General features: G+C 38.8%; 1 protein-coding gene across 3 annotated transcripts in view; it reads right to left on the bottom strand.

Moving 5' to 3' along the window:
* Positions 1-23,757, bottom strand: part of PLCB1 (phospholipase C beta 1) — a 735,221-nt gene that overhangs the window by 528,913 nt on the left and 182,551 nt on the right. The window contains exon 3 of one of the 3 annotated variants that reach the window (XM_078371332.1): positions 19,222-19,314. The exons of the other annotated variants lie outside the window; for them this stretch is intronic. Coding sequence (XP_078227458.1) covers positions 19,222-19,233 — 12 coding nt within the window. The 5' untranslated portion in view covers positions 19,234-19,314. The remainder of the gene's footprint in view (positions 1-19,221; positions 19,315-23,757) is intronic. 3 annotated transcript variants of the gene reach the window in all.

Raw genomic sequence — 23,757 nt, 5'->3', positions numbered from 1 at the left:
TTATGTGAAGACTATACCAAACCTCACTGAATCCTTCAAAGCCCAAACCATGGCATCTTCTCTCTTCTGTGAGTTTGAGGAAGATGTCGTTTTCTAAAAACTGGCCAAAATTGGGTGTGGAGGAAATGGTGATATTATGAAAAGAACATAGTCTTCATTTTGCAGATGCTTCTACTTTTCTTTGTGCTTGGATCAGCTTAGGAAGAGAGTCAGCTTTTGCCCAGCACACTTTCAGGATCCCTAGAGATCAATGGTTCTCAGCTGAGGGCAATTTTGCCTCCCACTGCCTCTGCCTCACCTTTCTCCAGCCTCGGGCATTTGGCAAAGTCTGGGAATATTTTGTATGTCACCCTGGTGGGATGCTCCTGGCATCTAGGGGGTCAAGTGCAGGGGTGCTGCTGAACATCCTACAATGGCCAGGGCAGCACCTGTCAGAGCTGGAGAACACTGCCTCGACCAGAAAGATGGCCTGGCCAGGCAACTAACATCATTTGCTACTCAAGGCTTTCCATTCCACAGCCCTGAGGAGTAGGGCTGCAGCTCATTAACACGGGCCTCATTAAAAATAAACTATTTCTAAACATGAGGCCTGATGAGTTTTAGCTCCCTTTTAAGGTTAGGGTCATTCGCTGAGAAACATCAATGTTCTAAACCCCAGGCTTATCCCCTGACTTAAACACTATCAATCAAGGGTTATCGACGAGTGAAAGCACAAAAGGAAACAAAGAGTAAAAGGAACCCAAGTTTCAAACTGCAGCACATTTCAAATCCTTCCAATGCATCTGTGTCAGTGCATAAAAGGACCCAGAGCAAACAGCACGGCTCTTTTCTTCTTCCTACTAAGGCGTGAAGAGTGAAAGAAGAGCCAACTTTGACAGTTTGAAGCTTCTTTACTTTTCAAAAATTCTAAAAACGTGGAGAGTGAATATGCATTGTACCAAGTATACTAAAAAATAATTGCTAGTTTGATTAGAGTAGTTTTCTGCTTTTAATTGCCTCAGGTTATGCTGCAAAAAGAAAACAAAGATCATTAAGCGGCAAAAATTCCTTTAGGCTTGCCAAATCTCCCATCAATTTCGTGCTTTCACAAACCCTTATATCCTTTCTTCTAACTGTCCAGAATGTTCAAACATTTGCCTGCGGCAAACACTTCCCTGATTCCTGAAAACCAGACAAAAGTGAAACTGAGAGGAGTTAAAGTCAATAGCCTTTTCAAGGCACACCACCCGATTTTCATTGGGCTTAACAGGATTGAGTTTAGGATCTGGGTAGGCCTGCATGTGTGGGCTTACTCCTGTTGGGGTGAGCACTGGGAGAGGATGTACTACAGAGGACATGATTTTTCAGGGGATCCCTGGAGTAGATGGGCTGCAGTACTGGGAGGTGAAGCTGGAAAGCAATACTGAAGCTACAAAAGGCTGGAACACCACGAGAAGCCTAGAAAATCTTGGGCGTGAAATGGCAAAATAATAAAGGATGTGGATGTACACAGATAAAGCCAGAGCACCATGCAATAGAGAAATCAAATTTTAGCTCACACCCCATAAATAAAGTGACTGTTCCCACCCAAAGGAGTAGAATAAAATGTTCCCTTTAGTACTTGTGTGCAAAGAAGAGGGTGGACTAAGGACACAGTGCCCAATTGGCACAAACTAGGAGACCAAACAAACCCACAAAATCCATCTCTTGGGTTGGTTAGTAAAGCTGGAAGCTAGCATCTGGCAGTGCATTCTGGAGGCAAGTCAAGCTTCTTTATGGACTGCACTTGGAGTATTTACAGATTCAAAGAAAAAGAATTAGAACCAAGATCCCCACAACAAAACAAACATCGGCAACAACAAACAATCCTTGCATCTAGTAGCCTGGAGAAGAAACGGCATGGGATCTCACAGAAGACAATTAACAGAAATAGGGCATAGCAATGTGAAGGCCAGGTCAGAGCAGGACAGAACAGCCTCTCTCTGGCTTGACACTAGCCAGTTTCTGAAGACACTGGACATGGGGGTTGACAATGGAATACTGATATCAACCAGTATGCCTGCCAATCCTGATATCCTACAAAGCATGATGGCTTTGTACTTGGTATTGTCTTGTTATGGATTACTAAAAAGTTTGTACACATCATTCTATAGCATACGTTTATTCATTTTCAACAAATGCTTTTGTAGTCTGCACAAGTTCCTGAAATAAACAATTCTCTAAATTATTGATAAATACAGGCATGTGAACTGGATAGGCTACATGTCACAGTAGCTATTGAGATAACCATTGAGGCAGGCCTCTGAAAAACTTCTTAGCTACTTATTTCTAACTGTGTGTTACAGCATGCCAAGGAGCCTGGAAGTATCCTAAATTGTTAGCAGTTTTTTAAACAATGAAAGTGAAAAAAGTAATCATTGTTAGAATTTTAAAGGATAATTCTGGTGACAGTGAAATAATGAAGTAGAGGTGACAGAGAGAAGGCACAGGCTACTACAATAATCTAAGATGGTGGTTCTCAAAGTGGGGTTCCCAGACCACCAACAGCAGCATTGCCTGGGCACTTGTTAAAAATACAAATGCTGGGGCACCATCCTAGACCTACTGAATCAGAATCTCTTGCCATGGGGCCTAGAAATCTGTGTTCTCACATGCCTACAGAGGATTTTGAGGCCTCCTCTCTCTTGGAAAGTGCTGGGCTAGGATCTTGCTCTACAATGTGTGATTTGGTGGACCAATGGCATGACATCTCCTGGAAGCTGGCTAGAAATTCAGAATCTTGGGCCTCATCCCATAGCTGCTGGGTCAGGATCTTTGTGGTATCTAGAGCTCCATGTGCTTGGTAGGCACACTGAGTTTGAAAAGTGGACTAGGAGATAAATAATAAAATCCTAAAAGAGAGAGTTGCTGTGGGAAGAAGAAGGAGGTGCAGACTCAAGGAATGTTTTGGGCAATTAGCGAACAGCTTCTCCCTCAAATACTTGATCTATAATCCAGTTGTATAAAACTATTCCTGGGATACCCATGTGGATGGAATTTATTGGCCTGTTGTGATTTGAGGGCACCCAGCAACTACTGTAGCTGAATAATACTTTTCATTCTGTGGGATTACATATCGGCCTTTTTAATCATCCTCTTCTAGGAAAAATGAAAACATTCCTGAGAGAGGTTTTATATATAAAATCATTAGTATAACACTTCCAAGGACTTTTTGTCTCTTTATTTGGGAAGTAATAGGCAGGAGACAAGATTGACGTGAGGACTCACCAGAGAAGCAGAGATGGAATTTGCTGAGAACAGGTTAGACTCAGTTCAGGATTTCTAGGCAGACTGGCTCCTGTGCCGGACTACTCAGGCTTGCCAGCAACCAATCAACAGTTCACAGGAGCACTAACAAGCTGGGAGGGTATGCTCTGGATTCGTGTAATGAAGGCAAAGTTCATCCCAGAGATGGAACTGAACAGGTGGGAAACACCTGCTCTCTCTAGCTGCAAAATGTGTTTCAATCTGCTTTCCCTTGCCAATAATCCATTAAGGCCATGGCTTTAATGATTAAGTGGAAAGTCAAAGGGAGAAAATATAGATCAGTGTATATTCCTTATTTTGATTTAATCATAATTAAAATTTAAGCAAGTTAAATTCATTCAAAATTACAAATTCATTAATGAATAAACTAACATATATCTTGTTATTTACAAACTTCAAGTTTTAGAAAGTTATACTCTTGGCCACGAGCAGCAGCTCACGCCTATAATCCCAGCACTTTGGGAGGCCGGATCACAAGGTCAGGAGTTCCAAACCAGCATGGCCAACATGGTGAAACCCCATCTCTATTAAAGATAAAAAAATTAGCTGGGTGTGGTGGCACGTGCCTGTAATCCCTGCTACTCTGGGGGCTGAGGCAGGAGAATCACATGAACCCAGTAGGTGGAGGTTGTAGTGAGCCAAGATCACACCACTGCACTCCAGCATGGGCGACAGGGTGAGAATCTGTCTCAAAAAAAAAAAAAAAAATTAGTCTTACTCTAAGACTTACACAGACCCATAATGCAGTTCTTTATCATTTATGAATACTTTGCACACTTAATGCAAAATGAGATTAATTCCTCACTGTGTGTGATCTATTTAACTGCTCGAGTCATCACAAAGTCAAACCTTTAAATTCACAACACTCCAGAGCAAACAAAATGTTAGTTCTCTCCAGGTAGTGCCTTTGAAGATGTTCTGTCCCACCAAATCCCTCTTTGTGCCCCCAGAAAATATGGGCACACAGCTTAAATCACTGTTTTTCCCCCTCAATGATTTATATCACAGATCTTGACATGAAAATAGATGGATCTGAATTTTCATTATGTTACTTACAGCTTGGGGATCAAGGGCAAGTTATCTAGCCTCTCTGTACCTCAGTTTACACATCCATAAAATGAAGATAATAGTTCCTACTTCATAAGATTATTGTGAACGTTAAATGCGCTAACGCATGCAAAGTGTTTAGGATGGGAATAAGCACATAGCAGGTCATTAACGAATATCAGGGATCATTCTTGACAAATGTGCAATTTAATGGTTACAAACTTCCCATGAAATGTTAACATCTACATCAATCAATGAGAAGGTCAGATATAAGTAGTGCTGTTCAACATATAAAGTAGGTAGAAAGTGAGGCCAAAGGTTGAAGGAAGCTGCTTTGATTACAATGGCCTGGGACTGGAAAGGCCTCTGCAAGGAGGTTATATCCATGATGAGAAGACACATCCCCATGAAGATCTGAGAGAAAAGAGTCCAGGCAGAAAAATAACAGCAAGTCTGGCATCCCATAGTTAGGAGAAGAGCACCTTTCAAATAAGAGGTAGCCCCATCAGGCATATAAAGTGAGCTTAAGGCATCAAGTCAAATGAAAAGGAATGACAAGATGCTGGACACTGGCAACTTTTCAGCAGAGTGGACGGGCAGCAGCCATAATGGAATGCATTGGAATGAGACTAGGAGGAGAGGAAGCACAAGGAAGACTCTCTAAAGAGTCTTCATGAAGAGAAGTGAGTGAAGACTCTCTGAAGAGTTTGTACAGGAAAGCAGTGAAGTCTCAGAATGAGTAGTATGTGCAGCTTTCACATTGGTAATGAGGAAGTAGTAACCAGAGCTAATGTGAGTGAAGGCATGGAGAAGAGAAGTTTTGTGATGTGTATGTGGGGGGAGGGGCATGGTGGGACAGGGGAAAGAAGAGAGGTCCACATGTAGGCTTGTGACATCCAAGCATGATGCTGGAGCAAGAGGCAGAGGGACGAATGTGAAGAGCTAGACTGGTTCATGGGCATCATGCCTGGAAGTTGAAGAGCCTGGAAAAAAGTGGGCAGCAGGTGGCTGACATTGTTTAAGATAAAAGCAATGACCTTTCTGTACCCAGGGCTCATGAAATCTTCTCTGTCGTGACTGGGAAAAGCACCCTAGACTCCATGAGATCACAGGAACATCAAGAGCACAAAACAATTATGTTTAGGTATTCGGCAGGTGGTAATGGTACTATGTGTGTTAAAACTAGAGTTTAACAATATATTCAAATTTTTGAAAATGCAAAATAAAGGTCTGTTTTTAGCGTGTAATCCTTAAAATCTAATCCTCATCCTGGGAAATATAAAACAGAAAATCCAAAGAGCCCCAGCTCAAGCTGGCAGGAACTTTAAAATCTACAGTAGGAATGGTGCCCGTGTCATTATAATTGTCTTAGAGTAATGGTTTGAGGCTGAGCCTTGGAAAGGAAGGGACCTGGGCGGGAATTCCTAGGTTCCTTCCCAGGAGGGTCTTTTACTAGAATTATGAGTTAAGGGGAATTAGAGGGTTGGAAAACCAATCACATATAGGAAGTACAATAGGAGAGGTTGTGCTGGGAGTTAAATAGCGTTTACTGAGCACATGCTATGTGCTGATCCCTTTATTAGGCATTAACAGTTAAATTAACTTTTAAAAAAATATTTACTTATTTATTTTGGTTAAGATACAGGATCTTACTCTGTTGCCCAGGCTGAAGTGCAGTGGTGTGATCACTGCAGTCTTGAACTGCTGACCTCAAGTGATCCTCCCACCTTGGCCCCCCCAAAGGACTGAGATTATAGACATGAGCCACAGTGCCTGGCCCCATTAACTTTTTAGTATAGCATTCTGATTCCCATTTTACAGACAAGGAAGCAGAATCTTGGGGTTAAGTAACTGGCCCAAAGTTCTGTATCTTTTAAGGGAAGTTCATGACTATGAAGTTTCAGTGATGAGGATCAGCCAAAAAAATTACCAACAACAGAAGAGAGTTTTTGTGAAGCTGTTCGAATACACATGAGCTGGGTGTGAGAGAAAACAGGCCGAGAGGAGGCCAAAGTGCAAGTGGGCTGAAAGCCAGTCCAAGAATTAATTCTGTAACACAGCCAGTCTGCATGGTGCTACTTTTAATGGAAGATTGGCAGGCATTTCTGGTCTGAGGAGCAGTTCCGGGAGTAAATGGTCTTGCTGGCAGGGGCAGGATCAATTACCTCTCCTACACTAACTCTGTAATTCCACTGCCTCCTGTCCCCAGCCTATCCCTCTCCTACTTGTTCCAGCTCAGTGGTATATAAGATTGTGGAAGTGCCCACATGAAGAGCAGGTGACAGCATACCACTGTGATGAAGACCATCCTTGTTCTCTCCCACACTCCTGGTGAGAATATAAAGTAACACAGAACTTCAGAAAACCGGGATTTTTAATAAAGTAAAACAGACAGGTTTTCCATGACTCAGCCCCTTCTTAGTTAATTGCCTGAAAGAAATGAAAATATATGTCCATGAGAATACCTGTACAAATTGTTTGTGGCAGCTTTATTCATAATAGCTTAAAACTGAAAAGAACCCAAATGTCTGTCAACTGCACAATGGATAAACAAATTGTGGCAAAGTCATACGAATAAATACTTCATGGCAATAAAAAAAGAGAAATGAAACACGAAATAACATGGATGAGTTTCAAAAAATATTACATTGCATGAAAGAAGCCAAACATACAAAAACACAACATGTGGTTCCACTTAGATGAAGAGTAATTATCAGTAAACGAAGCTGGGTAATAAGATGGTAGTCATCACTGAGTATTTCATTTGTGTGCAGGGGTAGCAGGGAGAGGTATTGACTGAAAGAGGGAACAAGAGAATTTTCTAGGACCATGAAATGTTCTATCTGAATCTATGCTGTGTTTACACATGTGTATACACTTATCAAAATGTGTTGATTGATATATTTGAGATGTGTGCATTTTATTCCATATAAATTGTATTATAAAGAAGAACCATTAATATATAAGATAAAACATTGTATAAAATTTTTCTTGTTCTAAAAGCTGGGTTAAAAAATACGTCCTCACTGATGAATTTTAAGTTCGTCATCTGTTTTCTAACTCTGCTCTTTAGACTTCACCATCACCACCATCACAAGGTGCAAAAAGAATCAATGAAACAGAGAATCTGCACCAGAATTGCCTATTCTATTTAACAGTTGTCCTGGTACCTGACCACTTTAATGTCTTCAGCAAAAGGGTATCAGTGAAAAGACATTCCTCGCATTAATGTTAACAAAATAATTATAATGCTGGGCTCCACTGGCAGAATTTATTCCCACAGAGAAATAGGACATATCTAAGCTTTCCTTATGAATGTGCAGAACTCCGTGAATAATCAACATGCCTCTCATTGTTAAAACCCTGCCCTTTATATTTTTGGAAGTGTGAGAGTGTATTACATATTATAAAAATTTAATAAATTAAAGTGTATGGGAAATAGAAACAAAAAGCCCCTGCTAATTCCTAGAACTGTGAATCATTCCAGAAGTACCATCACTGCCCTCATCTCTCTGCCTCCTGGATGTCTCTGGATTCCTGAGAACCACAGTCTTGGTTAAGGGCACCTTTCTGGGCATAAGTCATCCCTTACTGTTCATCCTTATCTCCAGCAATGGTCATAATGTGCTGAAATGAGCACATGTGCTTGCCATAGACAACTCTACAACTTCAGATGCCAAGACCTCACTCTTACTCGTTTAATTAATCCTTTTCATTTTCCTTATAGAAATACATGTCAAGGAGTGAATACTAAATATTAATCATAGTTAACTTACCAAGAAGATAAACCTCTTTGGAAAAGAAATCACTTATCTCAACTTCTCTCTTAAGAGAGAATGCAAAAGCCCTGGTGTAACATTGCAAAAGAGTTTTAAATTTTCTGAAACCAACGTTGAAACCCAAGCATCCTCTAGTTTAGCAAGGGCCACAAAATTATCATCATGAATTTACAAAAGCTTCAGATGTATCTTACAAGTACTATTTTAATGTTTATTTCATGAAATTTAAATCAGATAGTCCAACATTTTTCATATGTCTAAGGAAATTCAACAAATAAGTTAGAAATTACAAAAAGCATGGATGCCCTCAAAGGCTAAATGTCTATCTAAAAGACTAAATTATCAGCAAAAAATGGTGCCCTCATGGTACTAAAATGAAAATCTATGTTTTGATATAAGGTAACATCTTTTTTTTTTTTTTTTTTTTTTTTTTGAGACAGAGTTTCGCTCTTGTTATCCAGGCTGGAGTGCAATGGCGTGATCTCGGCTCACCGCAACCTCTGCCTCCCGGGTTCAGGCAATTCTCCTGCCTCAGCCTCCTGAGTAGCTGGGATTACAAGCATGCGCCACCATGCCCAGCTAATTTTTTGTGAGACGGGGTTTCACCAAGTTGAGCAGGAAGGTCTCGATCTATTGACCTCGTGATCCACCCGCCTCGGCCTCCCAAAGTGCTGGGATTACAGGCTTGAGCCACCGCTCCCGGCCAATATAAGGTAACATCTTATTTTGCATCATTTTAATGAATTGTTCTAATATGGCTATAAGAGTGAGATGCTCAACTAAGAAGCTAGACTGCCTGGGTTCAATGTCCAATTCTACCACAAGAACTGAGTGACTGTCACCAATTATTTAATTTCCCTATGACTTAGATTGTTTATCAATAAAATGCGATAAAAATAATGGCTATTCCATAGGTCTACACTTTGGATTAAATAATTTAATGCATATAAACCCCTTAAAGCAATGTCTATCACATGAGCTGTGTTTAATTGGTGTTGGTCATTATTTATTATTATTATTATTTTATTTTTTTATTTTTATTTTTCGAGATGGAGTTTCGCTCTTGTTCCCCAGGCTGGAGTGCAATGGCACGATCTCGGCTCACCGCAAGCTCCGCCTCCTGGGTTCAGGCAATTCTCCTGCCTCAGCCTCCCGAGTAGCTGGGATTACAGGCACACACTACCATGCCCAGCTAATTTTTTGTATTTAGTAGAGACGGGGTTTCACCATGTTGACCAGGATGGTCTCGATCTCTCGACCTCGTGATCCACCCGTCTCGGCCTCCCAAAGTGCTGGGATTACAGGCTTGAATATTATTATTTTTCATTCTGAATCCTTCTAATAGAATTGCTAGAGGATAATTTAAATATAATCTTCACATTACTATGGGAACTGAATTAGACATATACAAATCATCCTAAAATATGTAAATACATGTTTTTCTAAACAAAGATGTAAGAAACCAGTAGAAGAAATAAAATATTTGTTTTGAATGTTAAAAAGGAAAGATTGTAATCATAGTTATTACCACAGTATTGTAGGCAATACTGGGGCAAAGAGAGAAATAGAAAAGAAAAAAATGAATAATGGTGAGACAGTAAATGAAACACCTACATAATCAACATTATTTTACATAGAAAAGAATAAAGTTGAAATCAAGATGAAATAAAAAATTCAAGTTATATGGAAATTTAGGGTTATTTTATTCCATCCCAAGACTGGAATCTATTTCTAGTATCCCTAAGGATGTTCAGCTAGAGCCCTGTTCCTCAAAGTATAATCCTAGTACTACTATCACTTGGTATCTTGTTTGAAATTCAAAATCTCACACCCCAGCCCAGACCTCCTGAGTCAGAATCTGCATTTCAACAAGGTCCCCAGAAGATATGCATAAATACTACATGTGGAGACCTGCTGGCCTATGCTATAGTACTCATGGCAAGCCTGCTACTCATGAGACAGTCTGTTCCTCTGGTGATACTACTCCATTGGGAACCATAGATACTCCCACTTCTTAAAATGTCTTTGTTATATGAAATCCAAATTTGACTCCCAGTTTAAGGAAAATAGATGAGCCATAATCCCATTTTTGTAAAACTATCTTAAATACATATATGCATAATAAAAATATGGATGTATATAGGTGTAGCTTTAGGTTTACATAGAAAATCTTCCGGGAGGATAACACCTAACTGTTGACACTAGTAACCAATTTTTAAATGTGTTGTTTGTATTTCTTTTTGTGACTATCTTTTTTACTCTTTAGTCTTTGTTCTGTTGACCGAAGAATTTAAGATCAGTTTTAGGAATTGTTCCTCAGAGGGCTAAAAATAACTTCCTGCAGCCCTCCGGACTACTTTTCTTCAGGCTAAAGGCTCCAAATGTTTCCACTGGATCCTGCTGCTCTACCACCCTTGCCTCACCCTTCTGAATCTCTCTCTGCTGCGATCAACATGCCTCTAGAAGCAGCACCAGAACCCAATTCACCCTGACCAGGATTATTGTAGGCAGCCAGCTGTTCTCCAGAAGACCTTTTTTCTTGGCTAATAATGTCTTCGTTTTAAAATGCCATTTTAACAGTCATAGGAAAAAGAAGTTCCTAAGTCACGTAAATTACTATAGTGCTTGCTTCTGCAGTGTTACAGATGTACTGGAAATGCCAGGAAGGGCTCTGCATTTGCCTTGTAATGGCATTAATTGCACAGAACTTGATATGCATTCCCGAAACAAAAGAGAATAATTACAATGTGCATCATGCTTGAAGGAAGACAGCACAGGACCACTAAGCAATCTCCAAGATAGGAGGAGAACAACTATGGTTGGGGACCAGTTCTATTCATGTCTACACGGAGACACTCGAGTGTAGCCATCAGGGATAATCGCAAAACATGAATCAAGCTCCTGAAGACAAAGTGACAATTCATATAACAACACAAAACCTAAGAGTAAAGGATAAGACTTTAATGTGAACTATTTAGGAGACTGAGGGTTACAGGGAGGTATCTAAGACTTTGTGTTAAAATGGTCTTTTTTATGGTTCAATGCTAAGACAATCTAGAATGGAGCTCCTCAGCAAGTCAGCATGTCATGAACGGTTGTGACAGGTCTGCCTAAATATTGACCCTTTGGCCTGGCTGGGTGAGACCTCAGGAGTACAAGGTCCCAGCTTGTCACCTCCAGCACCAAATGATCTGCATATATATATTTTTACTATGTATGCTGTGTCACCAAAAACTATAACCACTGATATAAAAATACTATTTTTCCATGAAATTCCTGGGCTATTTTGAAAAGATTTATTATAGCATTGGAGCAAAGTAAACACTCCCCAAGTAATAGGAAAAGGCATCTGTAGTGCAAGTATTGATGAGTAGACCTTTCATTCATTAAAGCTTAGCATTGCATTAATCTGTGTCAATAGTATTTGGTACAGAAATAGGTATGGCTATAGAAAATTGTATGAAGAGTCGGAAATTCAGTGTCTGAACTTTGATTCATTGCCAAGAGCACCTGAGAATCTTCTGCAATGGCATGTTGACCTTGCTACAAGGATATAAGCCACTATGCATGTTAAAGCATGGGGCAGAGGTAGGTCTGGGTCATAGACTAGCCTAGGATATAAAAGAAAAAAGGACCACACAGAACCAGAATGACCACAGAAGAAAGAATTCGGACCTGTTTCAGGACAACAACATTTATCTAAGTCACTGCTGAAAAAAGGTTCACCAAATCTTTGTTAAGAAGTGACTGGAGTTAAAACTGGAATGGCATGAGTTAGAACTGAATATTAACTTTAGTGGATTTTTTTTTTGGAAACCAGTTATTTATTCAGCCAATAAAGCAAGAATATATAAAAATATGGGTCAGGACATTATGGCACTCAGTAAATTATTTCTAATTTATTTCACTGTATGGTTTCAAATCTTGTTAACAAGTTATTTTTGTCACATTTATAAAGTCCTGGGAAGGAAAAGAATATTTATAATGAATGCCTGTTATATGCTAGTGATTATAGTAAATGTTTTATGTATATCATTCAATTTAATGCTTATAAATCTATAAGGCAGATGATATTATTCCCAGTTACAGGTGAAGAAAGTGAAGCTTACAGAGGCTTAACTTGCCCCAAATCATACAGCTGTTAACAGAAACATCTAGCTTTAATGTCAATGTTTTCTATTCCACTCAATGTTTATTCCACCACAGAATGCCATATGAGGACCAAATGAGTCTTGTCATAAAGAATATGTGCCCTGAATGATGTATATCCAGTAAGGAAGACCCAATGCAGGGCAGGGGGTAGACAGGGTCTCTACCAGTTCAATGGAACTACATGTCACAAGAACACAGTAAGGATGTTCACAGCTGCAGCTGCAAATACGCTCCTAAGCCAGGGTTTCTCAACCTCCATGCTATTGACATTTTGGGCCAGATGCTTTTTAGGTTATAAGGGTATCCTTATAAGGGTATAAGCTGAGTAGTATCCCTGGCCCCTACCCATTAGATGTTAGTAGTAACCTCTCATAAGTTGTGACCACAAAAAAGGTCTCCAAACATTGTCAAATGTTCCCTAGAGATAAGTACAATATTGCCCCTAGTTGGAAAACATTGCTCTGAGGCTATGAAATAAAAATTTTCTTTATCAAAACATAACAGAAGACATTGCTAAGTTACTCACTATTGTAAAGGCTGGACATTCATAGAATCCCCACCTAGATTAAAGCAACAATACCTTTTTACTTTTGAGCTTTTGGCAGTAGTTAGGCAAAGTAAATCTGGCTGCTATAACATAGAACTCAGTGCTTTAATTCACTGCAAGATTATCCTTACTCATGTGAAAATTTAATGTGGGTATTCCTGGTCAGAGGGCTTTCCTGAAGGTAATCATTCAGGAACCAGGCTCCAATGCCTTTGGCTTCATAATCTTCAACACATGACTGGAATTCCCTCCATTCAACCAGGGAGTGGGGAAAAGATGGTGAGGAAAGCACACACCTGTAACCATGTCAGCCTGGAAGTGACGCACATCACTTTTCACATTTTAATGGTGAGAAATGGTCATGTAGTTCCTCACTGAGAAGACGTTTGCCAGCAATCACCCTACACCATGAAAAGGCATCTGTATTTTTAGTGATCATCTAGCCATCTGTGCCACAGCTATGCATCTCCCAAAGTAGCTACATAAGTATTTTAGTCAAATAAGAACCCTAAAAGTTAAGCAAGTATGATTCTAATCATGTATTTGCTATTTTCCCATACTTATACATGGTACAGTCTGCACACAAATAGTTCCTCTTAATTGGGTTGATATCCTAGGACTAGAATCCCTAACTTCGGCTATGAGTTGAGTGTTCCTACCTCAAAAGACAGGTAGGGAGCACTATTAGCCAAAGAGCAGAACAATGTAGTAGTTATAAGCACTGTCACTGGAGTCAGACTGCTCGAACCTTGGCTTTGCCACTGAGTGGCTGCGTGTAACCTCGGACAAGTCATTTAGTCTTTCAGCATCCCCATTTTCTCATCTAGGATAATCATATTTACCATGCTATAGAGTGGTCGTGAAGTTTAAATGAGATGCTACATAGAAAGCACTTAAAATAGTGTCCAGTGCATTTGCTTATTAATATACCATGAGATAACTAATACATAATCTATAAATTTTCAGAATTTTCTGGTTCATATACATCACACTTAAATTCTGTCTATTTGGGAATATATTTAGGTTTTCCCACTCTAGCCTGTTTGCAAAGAACAAATAAACTCTGTCACTGACTTTGGCAAATTTGCCCAGTTTGACAGTAGAAAGTGGGAGCAGAGGCATCTAGGAAAGCAAGTGTCTATGAATGAGCATAAATCCTTCCCTGCCACTGGAGAGCAGCCCAGAGTGCAAGTCTCACTGACAGCAAGTCAGTAGAATCATGTTCATTTAAATACCAAGGGCAGCACAAGGAATTATGAAAGATGGGAGCAAGGTCAAATGCTTTGTGTGTTCCTCTGCCAGGTCAGCTGCCAGAAATCCTAGAACCTCCTAAGAACAGACACCCAGGACCTAACCACATCTTCCAGTTCATGGTCTTGAATTACTTGTTTTACAGATGAGGAGAAAAAAAGTCCAGAAAAGTCCATGGTTAAATGGGACACATGAGCCCAAATCCAACATTTGCTAATTCTTGGGCCCATTGTCTTACCTGTGCTGCTTTGATGAGAATTACTTTATATTCTGTAATTCTGCAGAGTGAAGTGATATGAAGCCATATGAGGCAAATCCCCCAAAATTCACAGAATATCTGTTAGTAGGGTGCCAGGTTTTTCCATATATTTCTTCTAGTTTAAGGGCTATTTACCCGAAACTGAAGGTAAGTTCCCACCTCCTATGAGCATTTGCCTTCATTTCTTTAATAAAACAAAACAAAATAACACCACTTTATTCCAACAACAAGCTCTTTGTTTAGGATCAAGATATTCCAAAACCCTCCTTTTAGCGAGGTGCCTGGTAACTGAAGAGGTAATGGTTTGGTGGACTCAGACACCACGCTTCAGTAACTTCTGTCAGAAAAATGGTGCTGATAAACTGCTCACTCACATCACTGCAGCGCAGGCACGCCCCTAACCACAAAACCTTGCAAAAGGCATAAGCCTGCCAAGAGAAAAGGCTTTGCCTTCAGCAGACTGGCATAAAACGAGAAACAAAAAACCTCAATACGTCAGCTTTGGATATTGCCCTTCTCCTGATTTGAACATAGAAAACAAAAAACTTCACAAGTATTCTCATTCTTTCATTGTGTAAATTTTGCCTTGAGAATAGGATAGCAGGCATAGTATTCCAAAAGCAAGTTTTTGTCTGTAAAACATTCTTTCCTGATAGAATTTTAAGAATGGGTCCTTAGAGTCTCTAATTTCAGTCATACAAGATTTTAATGTTCTTTGGAGGGTAAGCCCAATTCCACTGGGTAATTTTGAGTTTGTCCATTTGTTTTATGAACTAAAATAACAACATAAATATTTTACACAGTGTATACACTGTGCATGTGTCTGTATATCTGTGCATGTGTGTGTATGAAATTTCTGCTAATCCACTGTTTTTGACCTACCAAAATGGTATTTTATATGGTTTAACCTCATATGTACCAGAAGTGCTTTTTGCGTATTAAATGTACAATATACACTGAAAATCTACTTTATGCCCTGAGGGAATGATATCATACTTCCTACCTCCCTCCTTCATAGTTTATTCTATTTTACATCCATCCTTTATGACACAGCAAAGGACTTAGATGCTAATGCTGCAGGTCCCAATGGCCTTCCTTCAACTCAACTGGTAACAAATGGCATGAAAATGTCCAGACCCCATCCTCAGAACCTGTTACATGTCAATGAGTTTGTCCTCAAAGTAGCCTTGTAGAACACTCTGCTGACTTTGCAGGATCCCTTGAATGCTATCAGGAAAACAGGAATCCTGAGCCAAGAACTTCTTCAGAAAAAAGGAAGTGCCATAGCTTGGCATACATTCAACAGAATTACAGAACTGAGAGGGTTGCTGGGTGTGAGAAATGAACACTGGCCCAATGCAACTGAACCAGTGAAAGGGGGACTAATTACCCAAGCCAGTGAGCCAGTGTAACATTTGAGAGCCTGCTAAGGAGCACACTTCGTCAATGTGACATGGCTCTTCTATGGCTATAAAATGCAGCTTCTTGAGTGTTTATATGCAATGCTTAGAAGAACTGTGTCCTTGTAATGATGGCTAAAGCATACAGGTTTGGGAACCTGACTACCTGGTTTCAAGTCTCGCCTTTACCAGTTATAGCTGTGAGGCTTGGTGCAAGTTGCTTAACCTTTCTATGATTCAGCTTTCCATCTAAAAAGGAAATTGAGAATAATATCTGCTGTCTACATTGTCTATAATGATACAATGAGTTAATACGCTGTAAAGTGCTAAGAACAAGGCCCAGCACATGACAGCTGTTATTATTGATTCAATGTTATTATTCCCATTCATTTTAAGGCCCCATAGTTTTGTCCTACATTTACTAGCAGAAGAAGCAGGAGGGTAGAATCTTGATATTAGTGGTTTTTGTCCGAGGAAAGAATTATTCCTGAACACCTGCTTGCCACCTACCTAGTTTTTCCTATTTTCAATTGCAAAATATGTCAGCATTTAATTACAAGAGGGAAAACTGAAACACACCTTCTGTAAAAACATAGAAGTAATGCCTATAGAAATACACATTTTTACTGTGTAGGTGAGTTCATGCAGTCATAAGACAGGGTCCTCATGAGGTTGCTAGACTAAACAGACCCACCTCTGACTTCAGAAGATGCTGTAGCATTGCTCTGAGTATTGCACGGGTGGACTCTGAAGCAAACCCTAAAAGTAAACCGCAGCCTGCATCAAATGAGGATTTTAGAAAGAGAGCAATGCCAAAAAGCTTCATTGTAAATCAGGTTTTAAGGCTCCACTGACAAAGGAAGATGTTATATCATCAGTGACATTATCATTACACAAAGAACAATGATATGGTAGCTTCAGCAAAGAACCTAGATAATTGGAATGTTCTGGAAATTTAAAGAAAAAATATTTTAATTGTCTGAATGCAGGGATTTAAAAAACAGCTATAGGTGTGGTGGATAAAAACAAGTCTTTGGTAGGGTGCTGTGCCTCACGCCTGTCATCCCAGCATTTTGGGAGGCCGAGGCAGGTAGACCACTGGAGGCTAGGAGTTCCAGCCCAGCCTGGCCAACATGATGAAATATCATCTCTACTAAATATACAATAATTAGCCAGGTGTGGTGGTACACACCTGTAATCCCAGATACTCAGGAGGCCAAGGCATGAGAATCACTTCTCACTTGAATCCGGGAGGCAGAGGTTGCAGTGAGCTGAGATCATGCTACTGCACTCCAGACTGGGTGACACAACAAGACTTTATCTCAAAAAAAAAAAAAAGTATTTATTTTAGGCTAAGATATAATGCCACCTACACTCAAAGACCTGGTAGTTCTAGTTGGGAGACTTGCACTCACTTCCAAGCACATCTGCTAGAAAAGCAAATAAGACATTTAAAAATCTTCTCAGTGGCTGGTATTTCTTTCAACTCATAGAAACACGTATGGAACCATTTCACCAAATTTCTTTTTTATTAAATACTGACTACATATACAGAAATACAGAATTACATTTTGTCATTTAAGACCTCCCAAAACTAACCAATTGAGTCATAGTAATTAGTTAGGAACATCATGTGAATCTTGCATTCTCATCTGACACTGGAAGATAATGTCAGCATTAGTAATTGATTCTGAAGATACTGGAGCTATTCAGAATTGATAGATTTTCCCTGACTGTGTACCCAGTGCAGGGTCTTACACACACCTTGTTAGTCAGTTGACTAGATGTCTGTAATTAGTTGGCCATAACATAATATCATGCTTATGTTCCATGTTTCCTTTCTAAGCAGTCTCCCACCCCAGGGAATCCTCTAGAAGCCTAGCGCAGCAGGTACCCACGTTAGGTATCTTACTTTGAGGCATGTGCCTTAGAGCATATGAAAACTCAAAACAGAATCAACTTTAATACACCCAAAGTCACATATCAGAGTAGTGGTAAGCTATTATTTTATACATATATATGCTCATTTAATTTGCAAAGTTTACCTTATTCCTATATAATAATAAGTGTATATATTTATTAGTCATCCAGAAATAAAGAAAAAATAAATAAAACACACTATAGAAATGATACAGGATAACTAAAATGAAAATGGAATAGTTAGGGCCACAATCAGGCAATGCACCAAAAAACAAAAAACAACTAGTCATATGTCATATGCTTAAAAATTAAGAAAAGCCAACACAGTGACAAGAGAAGCTGGCTGCAGATACCAGAAATTCCAGCATCTGCCTCCTCTTTCCATTTTAAGCACTCTTCAGAAGCAGCAAATTCAAATTTAAGCTATGATAAAGGCATTCAGCAAGATAAATGAGAGAAAAAAAGATTTGGTGAACAAAATATTTTTTTAAATACCGCTAGTCATGTTATTATGTACAGGTTGAGCATCTCTCATATGAAAATCCAAAATGCTCCCAAATCCTTAACTTTTTGAGCGCCAACATGTTCAAAAGAAATGCTCCTGGAGCATTTCAGATTTTTGGATTAGGGATGGCCAACCAGTATAATGTAAATATTCTGAACTCTAAAACAATCCAAAATCTGAAACACTTCAGGATCAAAGCATCTCAGATAAAGAATACTCAACCTGCATTTGTGTGATTTGCATGTGTTTATATATGTGTATATATGTACATAAGCATGTGTATTACTGTATAGGTATGTAACATTAATTTGTATGTATACACATACATATAAAATATACATATGTACATATATATAAAACTATACATATGTACACAATATATATATTTGTAGTTAGTGAACTGAACTACAAGATGATCCATTTTCTATAGTAGCAACTAGAAGATAACATAATTTTAAACAGTGTGAGAAATAAATTGATAGCCAGAAAACCCTCAGAAAAAAAACCTGAAGGCCTAAGTGAACCACAAGTTAACTTAAACATTAGAAATTAGAATTGTCATGACATAAACTTAGGAAGACCCTGATATTCTGAACTGAACTATGATGAACAGGCCTTCTATGGCAGAGTCCTTCAATGGCAGAGGCCACTTTTATGGCAGAGGCCAGTTTCCAATATCCATGTTTTCCTTTCTTCCTTTTGGCAAGAGCAACCTCTAAGTGTGTTGGTTGAACTCTTGCATTAAGTTACGTTTTTCAACTTGCCTTGCAGTTAAGCATGGGCATCTGTCTCAGTTATGGCCAAAATAGAACATGAGCATCTGTGATTTATGAAAGTTCAGCATTATGTCCTTCAAGGGAAAAATTTCCTCCCACTTTCTTCTCCCTCCCTACACCTCCAATGAGGACATGGTGCTGTAACCCGTGTTCAGACATACAAATACTTCAGGACATGGTGGAATAACATAAAACAATCCTGGACAGCTCAACAACCAAATAGAGTAGGGTCACTTTAAACTGCCCTCTGGTTCAGACCCTAACATGAAAAACAAACAGGCTACGCACAGCGGCTCACACCTGTAATCCCATCACTTTGGAAGGCCAAGGTAGGTGGATCACTTGAGCTCAAAAGTTTGAAGCCAGTCTGGGCAACATGGTAAAACTCAGTCTCTACAAAAAAAAAAAAAAATAGAAAACTTAGCCAAGCATGGTGGCACACATCTGTAGTCTCGGCTACTCAGGAGGCTTAGGTGGGAGAATTGCTTGAGCCCAGGAAGTTGGGGCTACAGGGAGCTACAATGGTGCCACAGCACTCCTGAGTGACAGAGTAAGACCCTATCTCACAATAAACAAAAAACCTCCATCTTGTTCAAGTCACTTTTATTTGGGCTCTGCCAAAGCAGGTCTGTCAACACTCGAGCAAATATCAGCATCTGTTTCAGTGTAGTGTTTCAAAACCAATAAGCAGGTATACTTTTGAGAAACTTCTGGAAGATCATAGAAGTAAAAAAAGTGAGGCTTGCAATCTGGTGTTGATTTATAAAAAATATATTTCTTTTAAAAAAACTAAAAGACATTGGGGATTTCCTCAACAAAAGATATGATTAATAATAGGCATTTGTTGCTTCAGAGACTTCACAGGTTAATAGTTGAACTAAGTCACCAACAAACCTTTCTGAAGAAGCAGGTAATTTATACCAGAAACGCTTTTGTCAGTCATAAAAAAGGAAATATATTTTTTATGAAACTAGGTAAATCACAGGCCAAGGGAAATCATAACCTACCATTCCTAGAAAGCTTAAAAACAATAAAAAATTGCCTATTCTGTGGCCTTCAGCTTCATTGTGCTGTGCTGTAGGAGCTGGGCTGGAAGACAAACCTTCCAACCCCACAATATTACACTCAGGACATGAGGAAATACAAGCTAGAGAAATGAGTAACAAAAAATTAAAACCTCATACATTAATTTATATGAAGAATCTATGCTGTAGAGGCCAATATATTGCTATATAATTTCCCAGAGAATTAATATTTAGCATGAAGAGCTTGAAGAAAATAGATTAGAACTCTTTCTGAAGTTAGAGAGACTCACAGAAACACATTAGTTAGCAGATATTTACACTTCCAAGGAGGAACACTTAACAGAGAGCAAAATATTTACTTAGACAACCTCGAAGGGTAAATCTCTTTTAAAAGAATCAACTTTTAATTACTGCTACCTAGATTATAAAATTGAGTACAAGTACTCGTAGCTTCATGCAGATTTTCAAAATAGTCTAAAATATTTTGTTCCCTGGAAACAAAATACTGTTTTGCTTCCAATTCAAATGGAGGTGCTGTCCTCTGGAGCCTTTAAATCTCCAAGGTGAAGTCAAGCCTTTCATCCTCTGTGCTTTCTGGAACTTCCTGAACATTCCAGTATCCACCTAACCCTGTCATCATGCACTTGCCAACCCACATTACTGCTTTACTAGGAACTGCTTAGGAACAGCTGAAGATGGAGTCTAACAAAAGCATGAACTCTAAAGACAGACAGGTTTCGAATCCAAGCTCCACCAAATCATATGTGTGACGTTACACATGTCATATACCTTCCTGAGTCTTGTTTCAAAGTAGATGAAATGGTTAAATGACCAGCTGTGAGGATTAAATGAATTAATACATGACACTTTTCTCAGCTCAGTACCTGGAACATAGTAAGTACCACTTAAGTGTTATGTTAGTCTCTGACTCCATAGGTGTCTGAGAAAACCTCCTTTGAACAGAAAAGAGGATTCACATCATAGTAGGCCAAGTTCATGGATGGTATATCTCTTCCAAACAAATGTTGCTTATTAAAATATTTTAAATTTTCCAGTGAAACATAACTGAAATGCTGGGATAATCACACCTCAACAAAATTATCTCACAGGCTTATCAGAGAAGAGTCCAGAATAATGGTCTAGAGTGCATCAATCTTAGCTCACATGGTAGCTCCTTCTAGAAGACCTGTAACTTGAAATCTAAAACACTGTCTTTCAGAATATGCATTAATTCATCCAACCAAGAAAAATCGATGCTATAGTTTTCAGTCAGTTGTTTATTACAGAAAATCTCTGAAATGTCCATTCTTTTCTGCCTCACCTGTTAACTCCCATTATTCCCACTCCTTTGAATAGTAGGGACATCCTACTGTTGGTACCGTGATTGTTACGAGAAGAAATCTTCAGTTTAAATGCAAAGCTTCACAAGAGCAAACCTGTTTGTGTCTGGATTGTAACAGTATCTTTAATTATCAAAACCTTTAAAATTTTCATTCTTGGAAACTTATTTAGAAGTTATCCCCACATGGAAAAATTCATAAGAACCTCTTTCAGATACCCAGAACTGCAATTACACTGTCTTAGTTTATGCTTCCCTAGAAGCAGGGGCTAGGACAAGGATTTGAGCACAGGTAAATTTTTTTTTTAAATAGGTAGAGATGCTGATGTTTATGAATTCATGAAACCAAAACAACACTGAAAGCGTGTTGTTTTGAGAAAGTGCCCCTTGGCATAGCTTACATGTATATTTTAAAATGAGAGAAAATTGATGGTCTTGTTTTCTTTCAACTACAACTCAAATACTTATACTTGAAACTAATTCCAGAAGTCCCCAGTCCTCAGGTTCCGAGGACCCTTGGAGTCCCCACATCACAGAAGAGTTGCCAATTATAGGTTTTTCTCAGTGACACTTCATAAGGTCTCATTCAGTCATTTAACAAACATTTGTATGCTATTTATGGTACATAAATTATAATTTATAGTAAGAAAAAATTAGCCATGTGATTATTACCTAATGTGATCCACCTACTCTCTCTATACAAAGCCTATTGTTTATAATTTCCTTTAGATTGATTGTAGATTTAGAAGATTGTTTGGAACTCTTGCCTGACCCTCATGGAAAATATCAAAACTGAATACATGTCTTTTATTATATTTAATTAGTGTGACTTTTATAATGGTCTGTAAATAATCCTTGTCAATTAATTTTACACATACACACATACACACCCCTAACTTTTTAGAGACTGTGAACTAGGACTAAGTTCTGTTCATAATTTTAAAGCTGTCTTTACTAAGCTGTATTAATCACAGCATTCTCATATGGTGTTATGATTATATCAGTCACTCTGTTAAAGTCAGTTGAATTCAATGAAAAAGCAATAGTACATATGTTTTTCTTGATTTAGAAATCAACAACTTTTAAATCCTCGGTTTTCTCATTTAACTCTTCCTTCTAGATCAGTATATTTTAAAGGATCGTTGAATAGAGCATAAAAATTAGTAAAAGTATCACTGAATAATAATTGTTGGTATACTACATTAGCCAGATTTTTTTTGGCAATGATTAAGCATGACATGAGGCTGAGTGAAGTAGGCTTACAAATACCAATAAGGCCCTGTGATGATGAAAGATAATCATTATTATATGTAATGGATTAAAAAAAGTCTGCAAATTTCTTGACAATCCTTCCATCCAGAGGTAAAATTGATGCCCCTCCCTTGAACATGGGCTGCTTTAGTGACTTGCTTCTAGCCTAGAGAAGCTTAGCTTGTGAAAGGCAACACAGCCATTGCCCTAGTGCTCCCTCATAGGACATGAATCTCTGGAGCCTTGAACCTCTGGTGAGAAGCCCAACTATCCTGAATCCACCCTGCTGGAGAGGCCATAAGGAGAGAGTATATAGGAATAGAGACCAATGTCCAACTGTGTGGGTCTGCCCAGACAAGACAACAGATATGTGAGAGGGGAGGGAAGCTTTTGCAATGCTCTAGCCCCAGGCACCCTCTGAGAGATTCCTGAGGGAGCTGGAAAGATTACTACCTAGCTGGGCCTAGTTGAACCTCAGAACCATGATAGATAATGACAACAAATGACTGTTATTGTTTTATACCACTAAGTTTGGAGTGATATGTTATATAGCAATTAATGATTGGAACATTGTGTGTTTTATAAATTTTCCCATAAAGACCTTATACAAACTTAAGATATCACTGACTATATTTTAGAAAGAACACAAAACATATCAAAAAGAAAGAAAATGACAAAATCCTGCAAGTTGTACATGTAACCAAGTTTATGCTGGCTTCAAATCCCTGCTGGGACTGTCTCCAGAGGAATCAGTCAACTGAGCTCGATAGGAAACGCTTTTTACTCTGTAAGCTGGAGATCGGGCTGCACCAGGAAGCTTCTTTGAAGAGCCTCACTTTCTAATGAACGTGAGCTGTTCTTTTCAATTCTAACACTATGTGAGGTATATTTTTTATGTCAGTTCTGTCAAACCTTGACATGCGGTACAGACTCAAACAATTCAACATATGTCTGGTCAGTAACAGCTACTATCTTTCCTCTGACAGATCAGGTAGGCTGCCCACTCTAAGAGGGAGAGTTCTGAGAAAGTTTACCAAGATGATGCCTTCTTCTATCATGTTTAATTCAAAACTTTGGAAGTAAATTTCTGCATGCTTTCATTTACTGTGAAATACTTTCTGTAGATTTGAGTGTTTTTCTACTTGATGTCTGATTATCTAAAGCTCTTAAAAAACTAATTTAAGAAACGTCTGTGAAATATCTTCTATCTTTTCATTCAGT

Source organism: Callithrix jacchus, chromosome 5 (genome assembly GCF_049354715.1).
Source record: "Callithrix jacchus isolate 240 chromosome 5, calJac240_pri, whole genome shotgun sequence".
NCBI lineage: Eukaryota > Metazoa > Chordata > Mammalia > Primates > Cebidae > Callithrix > Callithrix jacchus.
This window is presented reverse-complemented; position numbering and strand designations above follow the sequence as displayed.